The sequence below is a fragment of the Neopsephotus bourkii genome, unplaced genomic scaffold, assembly GCF_033783945.1.
Source record: "Neopsephotus bourkii isolate Nb327-2 ecotype Australia unplaced genomic scaffold, CSIRO-AGI_Nbou_v1 NB_1258, whole genome shotgun sequence".
Classification (NCBI taxonomy): Eukaryota; Metazoa; Chordata; class Aves; order Psittaciformes; family Psittacidae; genus Neopsephotus; species Neopsephotus bourkii.
In genome coordinates, this window is record NW_026901743.1 from 445760 (window position 1) to 467454 (window position 21695).

General features: G+C 47.4%; 1 protein-coding gene and 1 long non-coding RNA gene across 2 annotated transcripts in view; one reads left to right on the plus strand and one right to left on the minus strand.

Annotated features, from left to right (window-relative positions):
• The window catches only part of LOC133218500 (uncharacterized), a 28445-nt gene that overhangs the window by 3220 nt on the left and 3530 nt on the right, over positions 1–21695 (minus strand). Inside the window, exon 2 of the long non-coding RNA XR_009727182.1 lies at positions 15052–15231. This is a non-coding gene — a long non-coding RNA (uncharacterized LOC133218500). The remainder of the gene's footprint in view (positions 1–15051; positions 15232–21695) is intronic.
• Positions 2147–21695, plus strand: part of LOC133218499 (PH and SEC7 domain-containing protein 3-like) — a 96969-nt gene continuing 77420 nt past the window's right edge. Inside the window, exons 1-2 of the mRNA XM_061364963.1 lie at positions 2147–2272; positions 14709–14817. Coding sequence (XP_061220947.1) covers positions 2252–2272; positions 14709–14817 — 130 coding nt within the window. The 5' untranslated portion in view covers positions 2147–2251. The remainder of the gene's footprint in view (positions 2273–14708; positions 14818–21695) is intronic.

The window sequence follows — 21695 nt, forward strand, 5'->3', positions numbered from 1 at the left end:
ACACAGAGCACATCACCTCCTCTGAGACCCATGTGCTGGGTGGCTTCTTTCCACTGCATTAGCCAGCTCAGATGTGGCACAGATGGGGATCTGCAGCCCATGCCCCTGCACCAGCTCCCAGGGCCTCAGAGGTGCCTGGAACAGATGGGACCAAACCCTGCCAGCCAAAACGTGCTTGGCACCACAGCCCTGGCTGGGGAGAGGGGTGAAGCCCTCCAGCACACCACCCTGTCTCCATTGCACATGTTCATGGGCATGGGCTGCATCACACGGACAGGCTGTCCATTGGGTGCCAGGCTCAGCACTGGCACACAGGGCAGAGGCAGACCCTGTGTGCATGCACACGGACCTCTTAGCAACCCATGCCAGCCATTTTGGGTGGTGGAAAGCCAGGTTTCCATCCAACTCTGTTCCCAGAGTACAGAAATGGCTGGATTGGAGAGCAGGAGGCAGATCCTGTGCTGTTCCTGGGATGTGTGGGAGCACAGCCTGCAGTGCTGGGGAGCCAGCAGCAGGCCTGGGGAGAGGGGAAGTTGTAGGGAAAAAGAGGGATGCCTTCTGAGATGCAGGGAACACCAGACTGAGGCACCTAGGTGACAGAGGCAGTATCCTGCAGGGTGGCATGGGTGAAAAGCAGGAGCAGCATTGCTTGGGATGAAGCTGGAGGTGGTGAGAACGTGGGTGTCCAGGTTTGGAGGAGCAGCAGGAGCTCTGTGCGCCGCAGCCCTGTTGGGAGGAGCATGGGGAGATGCTGCTGTATGGAGCCTCCAGACAAGCTGGAAGAGGCCAGGGATGGTGCTGGCACCCCTTTCTGGCTGCCAAACAGGGAATGGTCTGGGCCAGGGCGCATCAAGGTTTATGAATGGATTTACCTTCACCCTGCCAGAAATTGATTTTCTAAATTTGTTTTCTTGGTCTGGTGCTGGTGAGCCGAGAAAGTCTGGGGTTGTCCTATGCTGGCAGGGAGGATGGCTCTGTCTGTGAGCCGGGAGGCCAACGGGGAACAAGGCAGGACTACTCTTTCTCCTGGGCTGCAGAGGTGTCCGGGTGTGGTACACTTATGTCAGTGACTTCATGGTGATGCACTTCTACCACAGGGACTGTCCAAAGCCTTTCATAACAGCAAAACACCAGGAACAACCTTGCCTTCCACTTAACACAAAGCTTTGTTTTCCAGTGCAGGGGAATAAGCAAACATAAAGCGCTTAGTAAGACCTGGTCCTTGCTTCACATTGCTTCAGAAAGCCTACCCTCAACTTTGGTGTGTTAAGGAAATAAAGCTTTCAACTGCTGCTGAACAAAACGCAAATACACTGAAAGTACAGAAACCAACATCCTTCATTATTCCGGCCTGTCAGCTACTGTAGCTAGCTGTGGTAACTGGGCCCATGAGATTTCAGGGTGTTTTCTAACTGACAGTTTCCGATGGGGAAACCCCACTTCTGTTACTAACAACATGCCGAGCTCCTGGTTAGAGAGACCGTGACAATGTGACTGTGTGCTCAGGAACCTGGCGACAGAGGAGAACTTGCAGTGAACTGTGGAGAAAACCCCCCAACACAATCAAAACAGAAAGATCAGGTTTGAGCATTCGTTCTGATGGGGTTACTCTGGCGACATCTGTGCTCTTTCGCTTTTTGAAGCCAGGCTGCGAAGGAAAGCCCCAGGCCTGGAAAAGCCTTTTGGATTGCTTTATTTTGTTGTTCTGTCGTGGGGTTGTTTTTTGCAGCAGCAGCTGCGAGCCGCACTCAAGGGATTTAGGAGCGGAGCAGAGCAGAGCAGAGCACGGCACGTCCGGGCCCCCGCGGCTTTGGCCGCGTCCGTCCGCAGCGCCGTCGCTGTCTGGGCTATGTTTTTCACTCGGTGGCTTTACTAATCCTGCCATAATTCCTCTTTTTTTAACCCTTTTCGAGGAGCACGTGGTGCCCTCCGCTCTCTTCCCTCCACCGCGCACCCCCCGACCGCGCTCCCCCGTTCCCGCCCCTGGGCCTAGTCCCGCCCCGCCGGCCCCGCCGCTCCGGCTACTGCCGCCGGTCCCGCTGCCGCCGCGCCCCCCCCGCGCTGGGCCCGCCTGCCGCCGCCGCGCTGCCCGGCCCCGCCACCGCCGCCACGGGCCGGCAGGGCGCCACGGCGCGGCCCGGCCCGGCCCGCTGCGGCCCGGCACGGCACAGCGCGCCTCGGCTCGCCACGGCCAAGCTCGGCCCGGCCCCGCGGGAGGGCGGCTGCGACCCGCCGCGGCCGGCGATGGAAGATGGAAGGAGCCGGCGGTGCGGTAAGGGCCGGCGGGTGCCCGTGCGGGGCGGCGGGAGCGCGCAGACGGGGCACTTTCCCCTTCAATTTACTTTTCACTTTTTTCTTATCCTTTTTCTTTCCCGCCTTTGTTTTACCCTTCCCCCCCCTCCCCCCGTATTTCCATTTCCTTTTTGTTTTCCTCTTTCTTTTCACTTTTCCTTCTGTTCCCTTTTTTGTCCCTTAACTCTTTTTTACCTTTTTCCTTTTTTATTTCCCTCTTTTTCTTTTTTTTTTTTCTTTTTCTCCTTCTTTTCACACTTAAGTAGGGAAGCTCAGAGCCCGCTTCTGTGCTCGTTACTGCTAGATTCCCAGAGACGCCAACTGCAGCAGGGAGTATGCACTGGGACCCCCCACGCCGGGCCCGGGACCCCCGACTTGCATCCTGCAGAGCTGGTTTTCTTCTGTCTCCGTGTAACTTGTCTGTGTATCAAACTGGCGTTGTTGCTGCACTGACAAACTCTCTTAATCGTACCAAAATCCTGAGTTACATGAGATGATGTGAAAAAGCCAGTGTAGGAGCATTGAGTTTTCTGTGGAGGAGCAGTGCTGAGATGAATTCACCAAAGGTGTGAAGTTTTAGAAAATTAAACATATACAGGGACACTACTGTGCAACTGTGATGTTATCCTGGCTACCAGGGGTGGGAGCTACGCTTCACAATGGGAACACAAACAGAGAGTTGTAATGAGCTTGAACTTTACTCAAACTCATCAAAGATGCTGACTTCCCATACAGACACGGTATTTCTGTGCCATAAACAACAATTACCTGGCTCCCATAGGGTGCCTGTTAATACATTGTCAGGCAGAGCACATCCGTGTGTTAACTGAAGCGATCTGGGTATGTAATAGGCAGCTACAATTAATACTGCTTTCGCAGCTTCAGTCATGCTTTAATTCTGCCTGTGCGTAGGGCCATTAAAACAGAGAGAGAAAGTCAAATGCACTATTTCTAATGAAACTGGTGGTTGCACACCCACTGTTTGAAGCAGTTGTAATAGGCTTCTGAGAATCATCCAAGCCTTTCTGGTTCAGCTAGTAGAAGGAAACCTTTTTCTACTCCAAAAGCGTTTTCATCAGTCATATCCTTAGTTGACGTGTTTCAGCAGCTGTTACCAGTTTAATGCTAGCCATGAATCTGATCTAGCTCTGTTGATTTACAGAGTCCGAGCTTGGCTACAGAGATGTTGGTCTGGGGTATGACTTTGGTGGGAGAGAAGGTGATGTTAAACCACGTAGGAGTCCCTGTGCAAATGCTACCCTTAAATTACACCTTTGGTTCATTGCAGAAACGAGTGTAAGAAAATCCTTTGCAGTAGGGATGATGTCAAAAACAATTCGAAGAGACTTACACAGTGCTCTCTTCAAAACCTGATACAGCAACAAAAAAAAATCAGACTTCTTGATAAAGAAGATTCTTGCACAACTTACCTGTGTGAAAGAGGTCCTCCTCTGCTGTTGGTGCAGATTACCTGATTAACTACTGCCATTTCTATGCTGTCAAATTGAGAAGGAAAGGAGCAGCGAGGATTCTAGTGAGCACATTAGTGTTTGTTAGTTTTGTTCTCAACAAGAATTCCTTCACTGTTGTCAAGCTGCATAGCTGAAAGACCTGGATGTCGTTCAGAGTATTCCCCCTTTCCACGTCCTCCCCAGAATGGTCCTTTCTATTCTTGCCCATGTTACCAGGCAAGTTTGGCATTTGTTTTTGCAGCTATGATTTAAGAGATGATTGGGGTTTGATTCCTGTGGGATGAAGAGGCAGGCTGTCTGCGGGAGTACTGTGGGCCAGTGCCACAGAGCATCGCTGCAGACAGGCAGTTGTCTTCATGGGCATTCTCTGAGCCAGGTGCTGGGAGCTCCAGTGTTGAGGCTGGTGGTCAAGGTGGCACAAGTCATTCACCACACATGGCCATTGGTGCAGAGGAAGGATGCTTTGGTCATGGCTGATTTCAAGCTGACTGCTTGAAACGATCTCTGTTTCATAGAGAGATGGGCTGGCAGACGGATCCGGGGTGTTTTTTTCTGAGGTGTTGCATGTGTTCCTTTTTGGAGTTCCTCTGTTTAGTTTCAAGGTTCCTGAGAGAGAACGAGAGCGTGGGATACTGCTCAGTGCTGGTTTAAAGATGATTTAGAGGTAGCACAGTATGTAGTGGCTTAGGGATGGGAGCCCAAGGAAGGGAGGGAGGGGGTAACATCTGAAGGGTAAGATGAGGTGGGTGCCCAGGGTGCTGGAGAGCTATCTGCCAAACTGCTGTGTTCCAGCTGAGGCTCAGCAAACCTGTGAACTTGTGCCAAAACTCAAAGTTCAGGACAGTGAGCAACCAGTGGGAGCCTGCTGCTCCATGCCAGCTCTGCGATGCGGGCACTGGGGATCTCCACATGCAGCAGCTGGTAGAATTGGTTGATGTGAGGTTTGTGAGCTCGGCAGGAAGAAGTGGGAGCAGCATCCCTAAGCCCAGCAACATGCGCAGTATGCTCTCCTTGAAGGGGCATTTCCTTGCAGCCAGTTCCTGATGGAAGTCTGGCTTCTGTTGGAGCAAGGATTTCACGGTCTGGCTTTTCCACCCAGACCTGCTCCATGGCCTGAGAGGTCTGTCACATCCCGGTGGGCTGTGACAGTAATGAGGTCCTTTCCTTTGGAAGTTTGGCTGGGAGGGGGTGTGGTAGATACCTCCTCTGGGTTATCACCATGCAGAGAAGTGGGGCTGCAGGTTGACAAATTTAGGTCTTGAGCAATTTGTGTCTTAAGCATCTGAATCCCTTTCTGAAGCAATTCATATTCTCTAGCACCCATGGTAACAGGCTGTTTCCAGTCCTCTTTCTTGTTTGCACTGAGGTGAGGTTGGGGAGAAGAGTAGAAACTGTATGCTTCTGCGAGATGTAAAAGCTATTTGAGAGCAGCTGTAAGTGCCTGCCACTTTCAGTCTGGCCATAAGTGCCCTGTTGCTGTCATGGCCCTGTTTGAAGTATGCTTCTTCAGTATGTTTACAGGTGCTTTTTCTGAGCAGGGCCCCTCCTTGCTCTGAAATGTCTCTTGCTGTTGTGCCAGCTTCTGCCAGGGACACAGGCTTCTGGGATGCTAATGCATCTGAGCATTTATTCTCTGAATTACAGAGATGAGCAAGACGGGTTGTGGATGGGGCTTAAAAGCAGGGTGGGGTGAGGGCTAGCCCTCTGGGTGTGGGCTAGGTTGCTACAGGGTTGATTCAGGAGTCTGAGGAGCTCCAGTATTATCTAGCCCTTGAAGCTTGAATTGCTTCTGAATTGACTGTACTTCCTGGATGCTGTGAGCAAACAAACCTGCCAGAGCACCGGATCTGGATCAGGCTGTCTCTCAGAGCTGGGGCTCTACATTTCCATCTCCACTGAGCTCCTCAGCCACTGGCTGTCACTGGGGACGTGCACGGTGTTTGCCATGGCTTGCTCTGCCAACTGTACAAGATGATTTTCAGTGCCATGACTGCTGGGCTAAGCCACAGGAGAGGAGGCTGGAGCTGGTTTTTGAGGATGGGTTGCTAAGGCAGAAGCACACTGCTCACTGTCACGCTTGACGAGCCTTTTGTGTTGCAGCCATAAGCATTATTTTTGACACCTGGTGGAAGGCCTGAACAAGAGGGCATTGTCTTGGTTCTGTGGTGCAGTAGTTTGGAAGCAGTAAGAAAACAATGCAACTGGCACAGGTTACACAGTGCAAGCCTGCCTTTTTTGCAAAATCCATGAATGGGGCTTACTTTTTCTTCTCAGCGTGAAATGGCACAGGGAAAGAGGTGGCTTATCTCCAAAGTGTACTCATTATTTTTTTACAACAGTTTTCAAGCAGGAAGTGTCATTGGGGTAATAACCACGTCTTCCAGCTTGAGCAAATGCCAAGTGCAATGGCAAGATGCACTTAAGCCTACTTAAGCCTGGGGAATGGCTGCATTTCAGTGTTAATAGAACCCTTACCAGGAAAACCTTTTTCTCAAAAGAGAACAAATTCTAGTACCAGCGAGTTCTGGTTTTCATCAGCATTCTTGTCTGTGGGCTCTCTGTGGCCTAGTGAGGAAAAAGGTAGTATTAACTTCTTCACCAGGGAGAGGATGCTAGCGGCACCTGGCCTAGTTGTGCTGCATGTGAGGGGATGTTGTGTCACCTTTGGTGTGTTCTGCCTTCCTGCCACAGCTGAAACTGCCTGCTGTCTGAAACTGCCTGCTGTCCCCTAGCCGTTTGTGGGGCCGCAGCTGCTGGAGGGTGCTGGTACTCCTTAACTCACACTTTCATGGTAAGCAAGCACGCTGCTCTTGCAACAATACCTTTTCAGTCCCCATTGCTTGCACAGCAGGAGGCTTAGGTGAAATTGGGTGGTGCGACTTACGGCTTCTGCCTCTACTGCGCCGGGGAGAGGGTGGCTCAGATTGGACTTCAGTCAAGTTTCTGATCTGAAAAACTTATGTTAACTCGAATTAAGACTCGGAACAATTTAGGTGAAAGCTGTAAAATTAATTTAAATATGTGATATGAAATAATCATGCAGGGTCAGTGAACTGTGTCTAAGTTAGAGGGAGATATATGTACCCTTTTTTGCATACTCTGTTGCCGTGTTGTAGCTCTACAGTTTGCCCTTACCGCAGAGGAAACGCAGGTTTTTACACCTTTGCAGATGCAAATTCTTCCACTTGCTTGTAGCTAGAATGGTTTGGTGTGTGGGGGTTTGGGTTTTTTTGTTTGTTTTGTTGTAAGATTTTACTGTTCATTGAAATTGAGGTGCAAAGAATAGTTTGTAATATTGATCTGAAAAAGGAAAGCTCTTCCAATATTCCATCCTTATTTGCATCTGTAAAAACAGCGCTTATTTGTCTGGACCTAGAGAATGTCGAGCACATGGGAAAGGATGCACCCTCCAAGTTCTCAAGGCTAAGCAGATGTTGGCTTGGGTTTTGGAAAGAATGTAGCTGCTTAAAGATACAGAGGTAGCTTCTGGTAGGCCAGTGGGGCGTGCTTTGGCGCATCCAAGTTTCAGCTTCCACGGAGTTGAAATCCATGTGAAGCAGACCTGTGGCCTGACTGACCATTGTTCTACCATCTGAGACACCTAAGCATGATGGAAGAGCACTACCTGCTGAAAAGAAGCAGTCTGTCAGTTTGATAAATATACTTGAAACAGATTGAACAGAAAAAATAAGTGCAAGATGCCTAGTACATGTGCCACTGAATTATCTGAATAAAGATGTTGACTTTGTGTAGTTTTTCTTAGGTCAGGCTCCCATCCAAATGCTGTTTGACATAACTCAAGAAAAACACTTTCACTATGGCTTTATTAAAAGTTTTGTGTCTTTTTTGCTATTTTTGTGTTCTATATAGAATAACATGGTGGTTCAGGCAGTGAGCTGAAGCCTGCTTCTCAGTGGGCTTGCTTTGATTCTTGCACATACCTTAGGCATAAAGCATAGACATCCGTACAGCACACATCAAAAATCACTGACTTGGCAAATCAAAATACTGAGTGACCTTTAATGGCAAAGTGTAATCATACAGACTTTGAATTAATATGCTGTTGACATTCACGCAGTTACAGCTCAGGCAGTGTCAGCCTTTGCATGATAAAAAGCATTTATTTCAGTGTAACAGCTGGCTTCTTCTTAAAAACTTCAACCAAACAGCAAAGCAAACATTTCTTTAAGGAGAAAAACTCAAGTGCATGTATAAAGAAAGATGACCAGTCTGAAAACAAGTTTTACCTGCAACTGCTTGATACTGCTATTAAGGCATACCTTTTTTGTCCACTGTTCCCATACCTATTTCTAAGCAGCAACTCTTTAGCTTCATTTCTAACTTGAGTCTCTTATCAGACACTGAACTTCTGTGAAATCTGCCTTTGAGCAGGGAGAGCATCGCCGATGGTATCTGCGCCCTTTCAGTCTTGCTCTCTCCAACCCCACCACTTTCTGGCAGGCTGCTCCTGGTAAACATATCCCGCGGTGCTGGGAGTGGCGTGGGCAGCCTGCAGTACCACAGTGCCTTTTGGTGAATCCCTGGGGTGACGGTGTGGGGCGCACTGCACTGAGGATGAAGGAGCAAGCTAGCTGCACAGTACTAAGCCTGAGGTCTGCCTGGTGTAGGGCCATGACAAAGCCCGGTGAGCAGGTAAGAGTGGCTGGCTGCACCAGTTTGGACCCAGTGGTCAGTTTAGTCCAGGAACATGGATGTGGTTTTGGGTATCAGCAAATGCGTGGGAACAGTTCAGCTTGCAGATTTACAAGAAGGGTGTGATTTCCACATATACTGAGGATGTGTATCCCTTGAGCTTATATCACCCTCCTTTTCATCTCCTGTACGATTTTGGTTTCCATGACAGTGCTTTGCAGGGAGGTCTGTGGTTTTGACTACAGACTGTGCAAGGAACCATCTCCTGTTTGGTGTGATGCTGGCTCCTAATACCTTCTTTTGATGTCCTCTGGCCGTTTTATTAAAAGAGATGGTAAATCATTGATTGCTTTTTTTCAAACTGCACGCATCTCTGCCACGTGTCTCTCAGCTGCCTCTTTCCTTCAGCTGAAAAGTCCTAGCTGACTTGGTTGTCCCTTTATATAATCCAAACTTCTCTGCTGGATAATGGCTGTAGGCAGTGTCCTCATACAAGCCCTTACTTTCATCCTCCACCTCTGGCTGTCTGCGAGTCTCCCTGCAACTCTCGATAGTTAGGAATTAGTTTAACACCCAAGCTGAGATTTCCTCTTTTCCAAAACCTTTGTTAGCATTAACTTCTGGTAGCTCCAGCTGAGATTTATCCATGCAAACCCCTTGTTCTGTGTCTTAATCTGTTTTACTAAAGCTTTAACTCAGGAATTGCAAACACGTGTGTTAACACGTGTGAGTGTGTGTATGGGGAATGTGACCTCATACACCATATAAAATGGAAGTAAAACTACAAACCTTGTTAGTGGTGTTTTTTTTTCAGAGCACCAACACTCTCTGCTCCCTCTCTGCACTGTTGGGGTGCTAGCTTTCACCAGATAGCAAGTTTATTTTAACTCCAGATTTCTGCATTTCATCCTGTTACTTAGGAAAGTGACTTAAGAAAAGCTCAACAGAAATAGTCTTTTCAGAACAATTAGTACTACCTGTCAAAAGCAGTGAGTCTTGCTAAACTCACGCCCACGGAGGAATGGTTACAGCACTTAAAAATAAGGGCTGGCCACTGGTTGTGCTAGACTGCTGCCCCTCCGTGACAGCAGAGGCAGAGCTCGCAGTGTGTGTGGTTCCGTGAAGGCAAGCATTGCATCTTGACTCAATATGGTCAGGCTAGTTCCGTTACCAGTTACTGCATTTCTGTCAGTCTCTACAGAAACTCCCATGATGCAGAAGACAAGATGAAGGTAGATATTTAAATACCTCCTGAGAGCATAATCTCACTTTATCAGTGTGGCTGCAGAGAAGCATTTGGTTATTTTGCTGCTAGAGATGTTGATGAAGCAATGAGAATGGAACAAGCACAGTCTAGGATTAGAAACGGTCCAGGTGTGGCTGTGAAGTTCTCCATAAGGTGCCATAGGCATCCTGCAGAGACTGTCTCCTGCTTCCTTGCAGTAGTGCTGCTGTGGCATCTCCCCACTAGCCCCTGTGAAGCCATAAGAAAGCACTGTGCCATCAGTGCAGGGGCTGCTGACAGGGAGCTGGCGCCCATTGGCTGTACGGCCAAGGGGAAAGGTGGTCAGCTCTGGGAAAAGGATCTGTGCACATGCAAAAGTGTGCAAAACAGGCTCCCCTGAGGCTACCTCATTAGCTGCAGAGATCCTCACCTCAACTAGTGAGTTCTCTCCAGGTTTTCCAGTAAGACTAGAAGAATTGGACTAGCACTGCTTTCTGCAGATAGAGCAACTGGGTTTTATTAAAGAAGATTGCAGGGGTTGCCCTGAGGATGCTCTGACCTCTGTGTCTCAGCTCACAGCCCTCTGTGAAAGGTCCTTAGACCCCTTCCTGCTCATGTTTTCCGTTCACATGACTGGTCTCATGCTGTCCAGCATTTTGGCTGACTCTTGCTCCCTGAAGACTTCAGCTTGGGCACCCATCCCGTTCTGCTTTTTCCCAAGGTCTCCTGTGAGGAGTCAGTCTGTCTAACAGCATCTGTCCTCTCAGGGGGTCTGAGAAACTCCAGACTGACATTTGCCAGTTAATCATCTGCTCTTTTGAACACTTTCTCCTTATTAGACGTTTTCAGAGAAAACACATGACCTGGAGTGTGAATGCTTCAGGAGGCACGGGTTCACCCTGGCTCTTTGTGCTCAGACTGACCTGTTCCTTTACCCAGCAGTCGTGGACAATTCTGTCTCCTTCCACTGAGACCCACAGAGATGGAGCCCAGCTCTCCTGTTGGCTCAGCTGCAAGTCGTGGTGGGAGAACAAGACTTTGATACTCCTTAGTGAATGCTTTCTGGAATGTAGATATTTTAAAAAAGCCCCAAGAAGAAAACAGTCCCCCAAAAGGCCCCAACCAGAACCTCAGTTAAATTCAAAAGAGGATGCTTTGGTGCTTTCCTTCCACAGAGAAAGAAGAAGCATTTTCTTCAGGTTTGTATGACTCACCATGCCTGTCTAAAAGACACTGGGGTTTTTGGAGGCAGCTTGAGGCAAGCTCAGAACTGGAGCTGAAATCAAATTCACCCCTAGAGAGACATTGTGCTTCAGGAGGGGCAGCAGCCAGTTCTCACTGGGGGCCTGCCTAAAGCCCCCTCTCTGGGGTAACTGTGGCAATGGTTTCTCCTTGCAGCTATTGACCCTCTGCTCCAGTCTGCGTGTTCAGACAGTAAAGGAGAGGCAGTGTGCATGCTTCATGCCAGGCTGACTTGTCTGTCCCTGACAGCTCCATCTGGAGGAGCATGATCCCTGAGGTCTTAGTATCCTAATGCTGTTCAGTTCACTGCCCAGACACGTATTCAGTATTTTCACTTCCTGTGCAAGCCTGAAACCAGCATGAGCACTATGGGCACGTCCTAAACAGTCTCTGCTCCCTCAGCAAAGGACAGAAGGCCAGCAGGGTGGGGGACCTCTGTTGACCCATGCCAATGCCTTGTGTGAGGTCAATGGAAACTAGTCCAACATGTTGGCAGGAGGCCTTAGGGGTGAGAGCTGCCACATCCAGCTTAACCTCACGAATGTTATACAAAATTCATCTGAGAGGCAAATGCAGCCTCTCCAGCACTCCTGACCAAGAACTGTGACCCAGAGAAACAGGCTTGATCAAACGCGTTCAAACAGGCAAAAAGCACTTGAGAGTGATGAATGAAAGGGCAGGAACTCACTGCTGCTCTGCCTGGAGCATAATCGGACTGAAAAGCAGTATGTATGTGGCTCATGAGAAATATATGTAGAGCTGGGCTGATTTAAGGGCATTCAGCTCTGAGCAAGCGTCACCCTGTCCGGCTGTGGCAAACACCAAATGCATCAAAGGTGGTGGTTAAAGCCCTCTGAGGGAAGCGATTATGAAATGAGCTGACCTGGATGCAGATTTCTTTGCCCTTGAGCTGAGGGAGAAGATTTAAGGAGTTCTATATCCCTTCCAATCTTGCTTCTATTTAATCCTTGCTAATGCAGCTTGGAAAGTGCTGTGACCATTTGTCCAGCCCTCCTCTGGGCTCCTGGATTCAGGACATGGTGACTTCTGCAAGGTTTGGGTGAGTGGCAGATTCATTGAACCACAGAATGGTTTGGATTGGAAAGGACCGTAAAGCTCATCCAGTTCCAGCCCCCTGCCAGGGCAGGGACACCTTCTGCTAGACCAGGTTGCTCAAAGCCCTGATTAAAAGAAGATTTTCTGTTCTATCTCAATCTTCCATTTGATTTATCTTCCCCACCATTTTTTTTCTGTCTCTAAGGAGGGACAACAGGAAAGCAAGAGTCTTAAAAGCCAGTTCTGACCTTGTAGCGTCTTCATTCTCTTCCCCCTCTTGCTTTTTAATATTTGTTGTTTGGATGAAATACCATAAACATATCCTTTAAGCATGGATCTGGAGGCTCTGAACTGTTTTACCTTTAGATAAACCTAAATAGATGTTAGGTTCAGCTGTTCCCATGCACAAGCCAGTATCTGCAAATCTCAGCAGTGGTGCTCAGTACTTCTGAAAATCAAGTTACCCCTTTCAGATGAAGTCTACACTTGGTCATGTAACTCTGGTAAACACTGCTCTGTACCCTGGAAAACCATTAATCTAACCAATAATTATGCCTGTTACTGAATGATGCTTAGGGTGCTGTGAACCAGACTCTTCTTCATTGCTTCACAGTAAGGTACAGATAAATACAGACCTCTGGAAAGTGTGTTTGCTGGCAGGGAAGCTATGTGCAGCGTATGTCTGTGAAGTCTTGAAGAGCAGGGCTGAGGGATGGAGATGCTGCATCCCAGAGGTGTGTAGATGAGAAATTCCTGACTGCTCAGGAACTGGACTGCTATGTCCATTTTATTTTCCATTTTACGCACCTGTGAGTGGGATTTGGCACCAGCTAGTTGTTCAGCTATCCCATACCTTCACATTCATCTGGGTAGGCTGACTTTTTTTGTCTGGATCTGTAAGCTACTTGTGTCCACGCTACTGCAGACTGAGAGCCTCCTCTTGTGTGCTTGGTCCAGCTGTTCCTTTTCTGTTCCTTCCTGCCCCCCTTTCTGTGAATGAATGCAACCTTGTAAAAGCAGGGGAGACATAGGGGCTTCTTCTAAGCTTGTTTTATCATGCTTGTGGTAGTCATTTTTGTGCTAGAAAGCCCTTCACCTGTTTCATCACTTTTTTCCCCCAAAGTATTTGGTAGACTAGTGTTAGCCTCCCAAAAGTTAGGTCCATCAAAGTGCCCACTGCAGCCCCAGTGATGAAGAGTTGGGCCAGTGAGTGGTGAGTGAATATATCCAAGACCCATGCACACGATCTACTGCTCACCTTTTGCAGAGGTGTGATGGACTAAATCCTGCAGAACTAGCACAGTGCAGAAAGGTGGGAGAAGAAATGGAGGTAAAAGTCCTGGAAAACCTGGAGCAAAACAGTTACATGGCATGAGGCAAGATACTTGTTTGTCAATATGCTCATGAGAGAAAGTGCAGTTGTTGGAAGGCTAGCCTTGGAAGAATGTGTAGATTGTGATTCCATACATCTCTGATTAAAGAGCCTTAACTGTGTGTTCCTGTGAATTATGCGTCTCCTGTACTTTGAATTTCAGTTTGAAGCTGACGCTTACCCTAAGGTATTTGGTGGACGTGCATAAACATTATTATTGTCCTGGGGGGCAGAATGTTCTATCTGGCTTCTCTGGCTTAGAGTATTTTTGTAAGCTAAAGCCTTCACCAATGTGAGCCATGCAGTGACTTGCTGTGCTGTAGCAATTGGCTGCCTCAGACATAGGGCATGAATATAAAGGTCACTGAAGAATTTATAGAGTTAATGACTTATTTCATCTGTCACTTCAGACAGAAGAATTACGGGCTCCGTCTTGCCCAGCTGGGAGGAAACTTAATGCTGACTGCAGACAGTTTCTGCACTACAGTTTATTGCTCGTGCGTGCTTTATCTTGGAGATTGGATCTGTCCCCTGCTGTTCAGAAAACTAATTTCAACCTTAGTCCTGCAGCCTTTCTCTCCTTTGAGAAACTGGACCTTTACTGTGTCAAACTGCTTATTATGAGTAGGAAGCAGTGGGAGGGTGCTGGTGGCACTGGTCCTGGGTGGCACTGGTCCTGGGTGGCACTGGATTCATCTGTCCATCTCTCCCCCCAGATACTCCCCTGCTAGCCTGGGAGACCACCCTGTGCCACCTTCCCACCTCATGGTCATGGAATCAGGCTTGACTTGTGTGGTATGGGCATAAGAACAGGTTGAGCCATTGTCCTGATCTAGATGGTGGTGGTTATGTGTGAGCTGCCCAGCAGGGACCCACAGACAACACTTGCCACACATTTGCATACCTTATTATCCTTTTCTCCGTTTTTGATCAGCCTTGTTATAGCCCTTGCACTTCCCTTTCTCTGTCCCAGCCTCCTCCTCAAGAAACAGCCTGCCCCATTTATGGTTTTCCCATGGGTGCCAGTTTTGCAACATACATGCTCAAATTTGCTATTACTGATACTATTCCCTAGGCATTTTTAACCCTAACTGGTATTACTGAGATGGTTGACATGTGCTGCTGGCCTTGCAGCAGGTAAGCCTGTTAAAGATGTGAGGAGAGGAGTGCTCTGACATCGCTGCTTACTATTGAGATGCTTGGGTTTGAAGACAGAGATGTGATCTCTTTGAAAGCATTCTTGAGTTGGCCCATGTGTGCTCTGTGCATCTTGGTGGTGACAGAGTTAAATGAACGCATCGATTCCTACCTGACAGCCCACCTGAAGGGATTTTGTGTTTCCGCTGCTGTTTTTTTACTAAAAGGTAGATAAGCTTTGTTTATTTTGACTCCACAGGCAGAAGCACTTGTGTGGGATAATGATGTATCAGCTCACGCCCAGACTGTTGCTAAGGCCAAATATGAATTTTTGTTTGGCTTGGAAGACGAGAAGCCTTCAGAAGTGGGTAAGTGCTATTTATTTCTTTTGTGTGAAAAAAGTCCCCAAACCTCTTTTAAGCCAGGCAAGAAAGTTTTACAGAAGCTGCTCCTCAATGACCCCATGAGGGCTTGCTCTCTGTGCTATGCTGCCCTTCGCGCATGCCACGGTGTAAGTACCAGACCAAAGGAGCCTACAAGTTTGGCCGCATAAAGTCACAACAGTTCCCTGTCTTACACTCCCACCTTTCTCTTTGGCTCACCTGGCCACCTTGATGTGACAGTGGGGACTTGTGCTGGAGACACGGTGCAGGGAGTCCCAGCTCGTCTCTGCAGCAGAGTTGTTTCAGCCACATGTTCTGCGTTTGCACAGGCTGAAATGGCGCCATCTCTATGTGGAGGTCCTTCCAGGAATGCCCTTTGTGGTCTGTATGCTGCTCTTCCTACAGCCAGAGGTAGATGAGTTTAATTTAGGTACTTGAGGTTGTACCTGAACTGCTCTGTCCTTTGTAGTTCGCAATTCAAGAAATCCAGGTGCAGTATCTAATGTTATTGCCTAAGGATCAGTCTTGTTTCTTGTTCTTTTCTTGTAAATACAGGACATTTTCTACCTTTTCATAGCCCAAGCTTAGAAGAAAAGAAATGTAGCTAATAAAAAACCTTATTTCTCTTGCCTCATTATAATTATCAACAGTCCCTGCCCTCTTTGCAAAAGTGTTTCCTCAGGCTGTTCTCATTGCACCTCGATCCTTTCTAATTGCAAACTTTCTGGAATGTCACATTTAATTAAAGAAGACTCCTTTCTTGCTGGAGAAAGGCAGCACTTTGTACAGAAACAAAATGTGTAGGCTCCTCCACTTCGGTAAGGAAAGGAAAGAAAAACCCCCAAGAACCAAAAAAAGCAGAACTTGTATCTGGAAAGTGAATAAACAGTTTCTCCTTGGGTTTTCTAAAGTTTGGTATTCCACTTTGGAAATCCTAATTGCAGACTGAAGGGGAAAAAACCCAAACAAAATGTCCTCCTTTATGAATTTTTAGACTTTCCTAAATTGCCACAAAATGTGCATCAAATTATTACATGAATCATGATGACCTCACTTCTTGTTTGGAAAGACAGTGCGGGAGCACTGTCAGCAGGCATTAGTACATTTCCGGAGTGTGGCATCAAATAAGGTATGCTGTGTCTAGTAAATCCAAGTGAATCTGTTGTTATTACTAACCAAAACAATTATCAGATGTGATGGGTATTCTGAACTGACTGAGTACTGAGCCCTAAAATAAATGGTGGCAAAGAAAAAGCCAGATATCATGACCTGTGTGTGTGCTTTTCTGTATTTTTCCTGTGCTGCGTCTTGCCTTATATCTGGAATCTCTTTCTGTTCCTTTATTAATCAGAAACTACCAGTACGGGCTAACATTAGTGAAATGAGAGTGACTTCAAGGGCAAGTTTCCAAATATTTAACAGTGGTTAACATATAACGTTTGTGAATTGTACCTGAAAACTGGGTGACATTCATGCCGTCACAGACAAACGTGTCTGTGCTTCATGCTGTCACAGACAAACGTGTCCTCCTCCTAGTCCTCCTTTTCCTCCTCCTCCAGGAAGATTTTTGACTGCAATAGATAAATGAGAGTGGTGCTACCCCTTCTATGTGTTTTCATCAAGTCAGCAGTTTTTAACCACTTATTAACTGAAGATTAACCAGGATGGGGCAACTGAGGGCACAGTAACACAAGCCAAGGGCTCTGTAACCAAATCTTGGCTTCTTTTGATTTGACATATGTCAAATATCTCATGGCAGACGTTTAGGGGGGAAGCAGCTGTGCCTGAAAGTCTCTCTGTTCTTCACTGTGTTGGATGGGAAGTGAAAAAGCACTACCAAAAATCCAAATAGACCTGCCACTTTCTAGAGTTGCCTTTACAAGAAGGAAGATGTGCTTTTTGTGGGTCAAAGTATGAAAGATTTAAAGTAAATGAACGATGGGGGCAGAGGCAGGAGAAGTACTGCTGTTTAAACTTGATCAAAAGCACAGTTTGTCACTGTGGGCAGTAAAGCTGAACTTTAATTTATCTCATCCAAAGCAGTTCACCCATGCCTTGGCTGTCTTCAGAAATTGAGAGTGTAACATGTAAGCGGCTGAACGGCCTAATTAATTCTGCCTCCCAGTTTATCCTTTCCCTTTCAGCCACAGCCATATTACTGATGCTCTGCTGGATGATGTTGAGAGTATAAATATTTTAATTTGGTACTAAAATATTTGCATAGGACAAGCCAAAGAAGAAAGAATAATTGGGGGCGACTGTAGCAAACATTCCTGTTTGCCTAGATGGGACATGGCAGACTTTGTTAATAAGCTGCCTTGCTGATTTTTACCTTCCAGGTTGAACCTTGTGGTTATTTTCACAGGTGAGAGGAGGAGAAAAAAAAGCTAGATGCCTGTAGAAGAGGTGTTTCATTGATGCTATTCAAATGCTAATAAAGCTGCCACATGAAAACCAACTCTTCCTCATTTCCCTCCTTCACTGCCCTCAGCCTGGTTTTACCTGGGATTTTTCATCCCTGTTGTACTGCTGTGCACTTGTCTTTGCTGCCTGATGCCTTTTGTTGGCTCTTCTCTCCCACCTGTTGCCCGTTCTCCTGCCCTGGAGCAGAAGCAGGTCCAGGCCCTGGGGACCCTCACCTCATTGTGAGAGGGCTGTGGGCCATACATCACTCCGCTGAGACCCCTGCTCTTGGAGCTGCTCCCTGCTGCCATGGGAGCGGGGAGGATGCTCCACGTGCCGCCACGCGCCTGGCGCTGCCTGTGCGCCTTCCTTGGCGAAACCCCAGCCTTCTGCCTTCCAGCAAAAGAAAATGTTTTTTAAAAACTGAATTTGGCTGGCTCGGACAAGGAGTCTTCTCAGCCTCCTTCGCATAAAGGGCGTTTGTTGTGTATGGAAACATACCCTCCTCTGGAGCCGGCTGTGGAAACAGTGGTCTCTATTGAGCAGTCTTATCTTTGGGCTTGGGCTTGGGCTTGCCACAGAGTGCTGATTTTTTGTGACTTTGGAGTTAATGTATTTAAATGCCAAGAAGAAAAAAGTCCTGACGACATGACTTGGTCCTAAGAACTGCTTCCTTGGGGGGAAATCATAGGGGGATACTACAAAATGCTTACTTAAATAAACATGAAAGCCAGGGACCCCGTAATTCCTGTTATATAAGAAAATAAATCCAAGACAGTTGTTAGGAAGAAAATAGCTTCTTAAGACTCAGGAACAGTCTTTCCTCTGATACTTCTAGGGGAATAAAGGTTTCTCCTGTCATGTGTAACAGGGGGGTTAATCTCATCCTTCACAAAAACGCCCTGTACAAATAGTCTCTGGGTTGCTACGCAAATCTGGTCTTTTTCAACAGCTGCTGGAAGAAGCTTGATTTTGAGTTCATGGTGAAACAAATAGCTTTTTGGAAAGCTTGCCACTTGCTGTTTTGTGTACAGTGAGGTGTCATGAGGCAGCTGAGCTCATTTAACAGCTTGCTTCTGCCAAAAGAGACAGTCCCAACCACACTCTGCTGTGGATTGTCTCATGCTAGTTCTTGTGCTCATCCACCTACTTAGTAAGCTCAAGCCAGAAAGACTGAGTCATGGCAACCCCCCAGACAATGCCAAAAAGCCCCAGTTCAATGGAAAAAGGTTTACTTTCTCCTGGCAGTGTCTTCTGAATCCCCTCTGCAAGGATTCACACAGTTCCAGAGCTGGCACATGAAAGAAAATGAAATTCATACTTTAACCCATGCAGCATACCATCTGAATCATGGAAACGATTGCTGTTGCTGTAGCTTCTTTAATGTGTTTCAGGAGCAAAGGAAGCACAGAATGGCTGGGTTTTTTTTCTTTTCTCTTCTTTTTTTTTTTGTGCAAGCAAAGCCTTTTTTGTGGCTGATTTAAACAGCCTTAAGAAAATTACCCCAGCAACTTTCTGTAAAATGAGTATCACTTACTTACTACATTGTCCTTTGCTTTTCTGTCTGCCTTCTCTGTGTCACTTTACTTGTGTCCAGCCCTGCTGCATCCTTTTTGCATTGCATGGAGGTGGTACCTTCCTGATCCTCACTGTAAACTGCCCTTAGACCACATTCACTCACATGTTGCATCATTCTCACACTAGCCCAGACTGCTAACTGTAGTCTTGCTCAGTGGTTCAACTGCATCACTTTCCATTTCACTGCTCCACCCTTTGTTGTTTTCATCTCTTGATCTTTCCATCTCCAGGCAATCCTGAAAGTCCAGGTTCCCAGTCTCGTATCTTCCTCTGCAGCTCTGCTTCCTGAAGAGGTTCAGAAAACTGCATTATCTAGGGCTTAAGACTGCCTGATTTTCACATTCATGTTGCTTGGTTACAATGGACAGAACCTGTGAGGACAGGTACATCAGATACGTGTTCAAGAGTATGTCCTGCAACATCAAAGGAGCGTGACCAGCAGGCCGAGGGAGGTGATTCTGCCCCTCGGCTCTGGTGAGACCCCACCTGGAGCACTGTGTGCAGTTCTGGTGTCCTCTGCACAGGAAAGATGTTGGGCCAGGTCCAGAGGAGGCCAAAAAGATGATCAGAGAGATGGAGCACCTCTCCTATGAGGAACAGCTGGGATGACTGGACTTATTCAGCCTGGAGAAGAGAGTGCTCTGGGGAGACCTTATAGCAACCTTCCAGTACCTAAAGAGTCCTACAAGAAAGCTGGACAGGGCCTTTTTACAGGGGCTTCTAGTGACAGGACAAGGGGGAATGGCTTTTAACTGAGAGTCGATTTAGACTAGATATAAGGAAGTTCTTCACTGTGAGGGTAGTGAGGCACTGGTGCAAGTTGTCCAGAGAAGCTCTGGGTTCCCCATCCCTGGGCAGTGTTCAAGGCCAGGCTGAACTCAGCTTTCAGCAGCCTGGTCTAATGGAAGGTGTCTCTGCATGTGGCAGAGGGTTTGGAAGCAGATAAGTTTAAGGTTGCATCTGACCCAAACCATTCGGTGATTCTGTGATTTACCAGGGAAACATGCAGTGCTGCAATCCGGAAAGCTCAGATGTGTGGTGCCCCCACACACTTAATAAAATTCCATCGTTCTCATTTGCATACTTGATTCTGTTAGCTTTTTTCTGTTGTTATTTGTAGTGTCCCTCTGCATTTTCTGTTATGCTGAAGACCCATGGGAGTTTTTAAATAGTAGTGTGTAATAAATACATTTTCTCATAGATACACTGATGTTTGGTGTTGCTCGTTGGCAGTGATGTAATGAGAAGATTTACTTGTAGAATTTAAGACTCCAGAGGTACTGTATTAAAAGGTACTTTTCTAGTTGAGTTTGTGCAACTCTCCAGCACCAGCACGTAGACCGGCCTTGCTGGGAGCTCCTCTTTCACTCCAACACAGAGTAAGCTAGGTCATTTTGAACTAGCACTTGGATGCTCTGAGTAGCAGCAAGCTCTTACAGTGCTGTCAGAAGAGCGCATCTGACTGTGCACATGGAAAAACTGATGCTGGTGAAGGGGGACAGGTTGCAGTGTGTCCTGCGTCTTGACTTGCGTGAAGTCGGGGTGTCTTGCTGTCTCTTCCTTTGAATTTTTGAGTCCTGCTTCCCAGGGTTGGGTGAAGCTGGAGCATGCTCGGGAGCCACCAGGTGTGGTGTGATGGGTGCTTGTGTTTCCAGTTCCAAGCAAAGAAAAACTGAAGGGGTGTGAAGCATTATGCTAAGTCCCTTGCTCTGCAGGAGGAAATTGGATGTCTTGTGACCTTCACTTGAAAGCTGGATAGTTCAAGTTGTTGTAACCTACAGCTGCAGGGAGGAGATTACCACATCCTTGACTTGGTAAACAACAGAGCTGTTTGAAGGCCAAGAGTTTAGTACAAATAATCGTTAAAACAAGGGATGTTTGTTTATTGTTTTTTAAAGGTGCAGAATCCAGCACGCAGAAGTTGGGAAACGCCAGAGTTAAGGCAGTAATTACCTCCCCATCTGTGTGCTGCCAGCTGAATCAAGAGTCTTGCTGACATAAGGGCACAAATATCTGGGGGCCTGGTGATGCTGGAGCCATGTCGGTGATGTCTGGCTGCTTCAGATGCTGTGAGCACACATGGGACAGGCTGAGTTCACCTGAAGCTGGCAGGGCTCAGAAACACTTCCCCAGTGTCAAGAAGGCCCTTCCGTTCAGTTGGGTAGACAGAATGAAGCACCCAGGTCAGCAGGCACAACAGGAGGACAGCTGACTTGGCTGGCTGTAGGTCAGAGCTGCATTTCTGTGTGTTGTCACTGAGAGCTCCTCTCGTCTCCTTGGCTTCAGCCCCATCACTTGGTGAGACAGGCAGGACACCAACACAAGCCCTTCATCATGCTGCAGCCTCAATTCATCTCTGCAGCTTTATGAAATAATAGATGCATGTTATCCTGCTGCTGGAGATGGCTTGATAATGAAGAGGGAGAAGGCGTTTAATTAAAATTATATGGGTAGATGCATTTCTGGCCTGGTAATGCAGGGTACAGCAGGTATTCTTCCTGTTCACAGTTCACCGCTTTAACAAGTGCCTTCTGCTCTAGACCCCTGCATTGTTTATTTAACTCTGTCCAGCTTCCTGAGGAAGGGAATCTCATTCACTGTGTGAACTTGCTGAGAAGTTACCATGCAATGTCCAGCCGCGCCTTTAGCAGCAAATACTCAGACACTGGGAGATGCAGATGCCCTTCTGTGCCCTATTTTTGTTTTAGCTGGGTGCATAACATGGTATCCATCTCCGGGGGTGCTTTTGAGGACTGCTTAGCAAGCTTTGTCGTACCCCAGCTAATAGTTCCAGAACCCCGAAATGCAGTAAAGGCCATCCTTTTCTGTGGATGTGCCTGGTTTCTTCAGAGGCTGCTGCGAAGATCCAGGGTGTCTGAGAT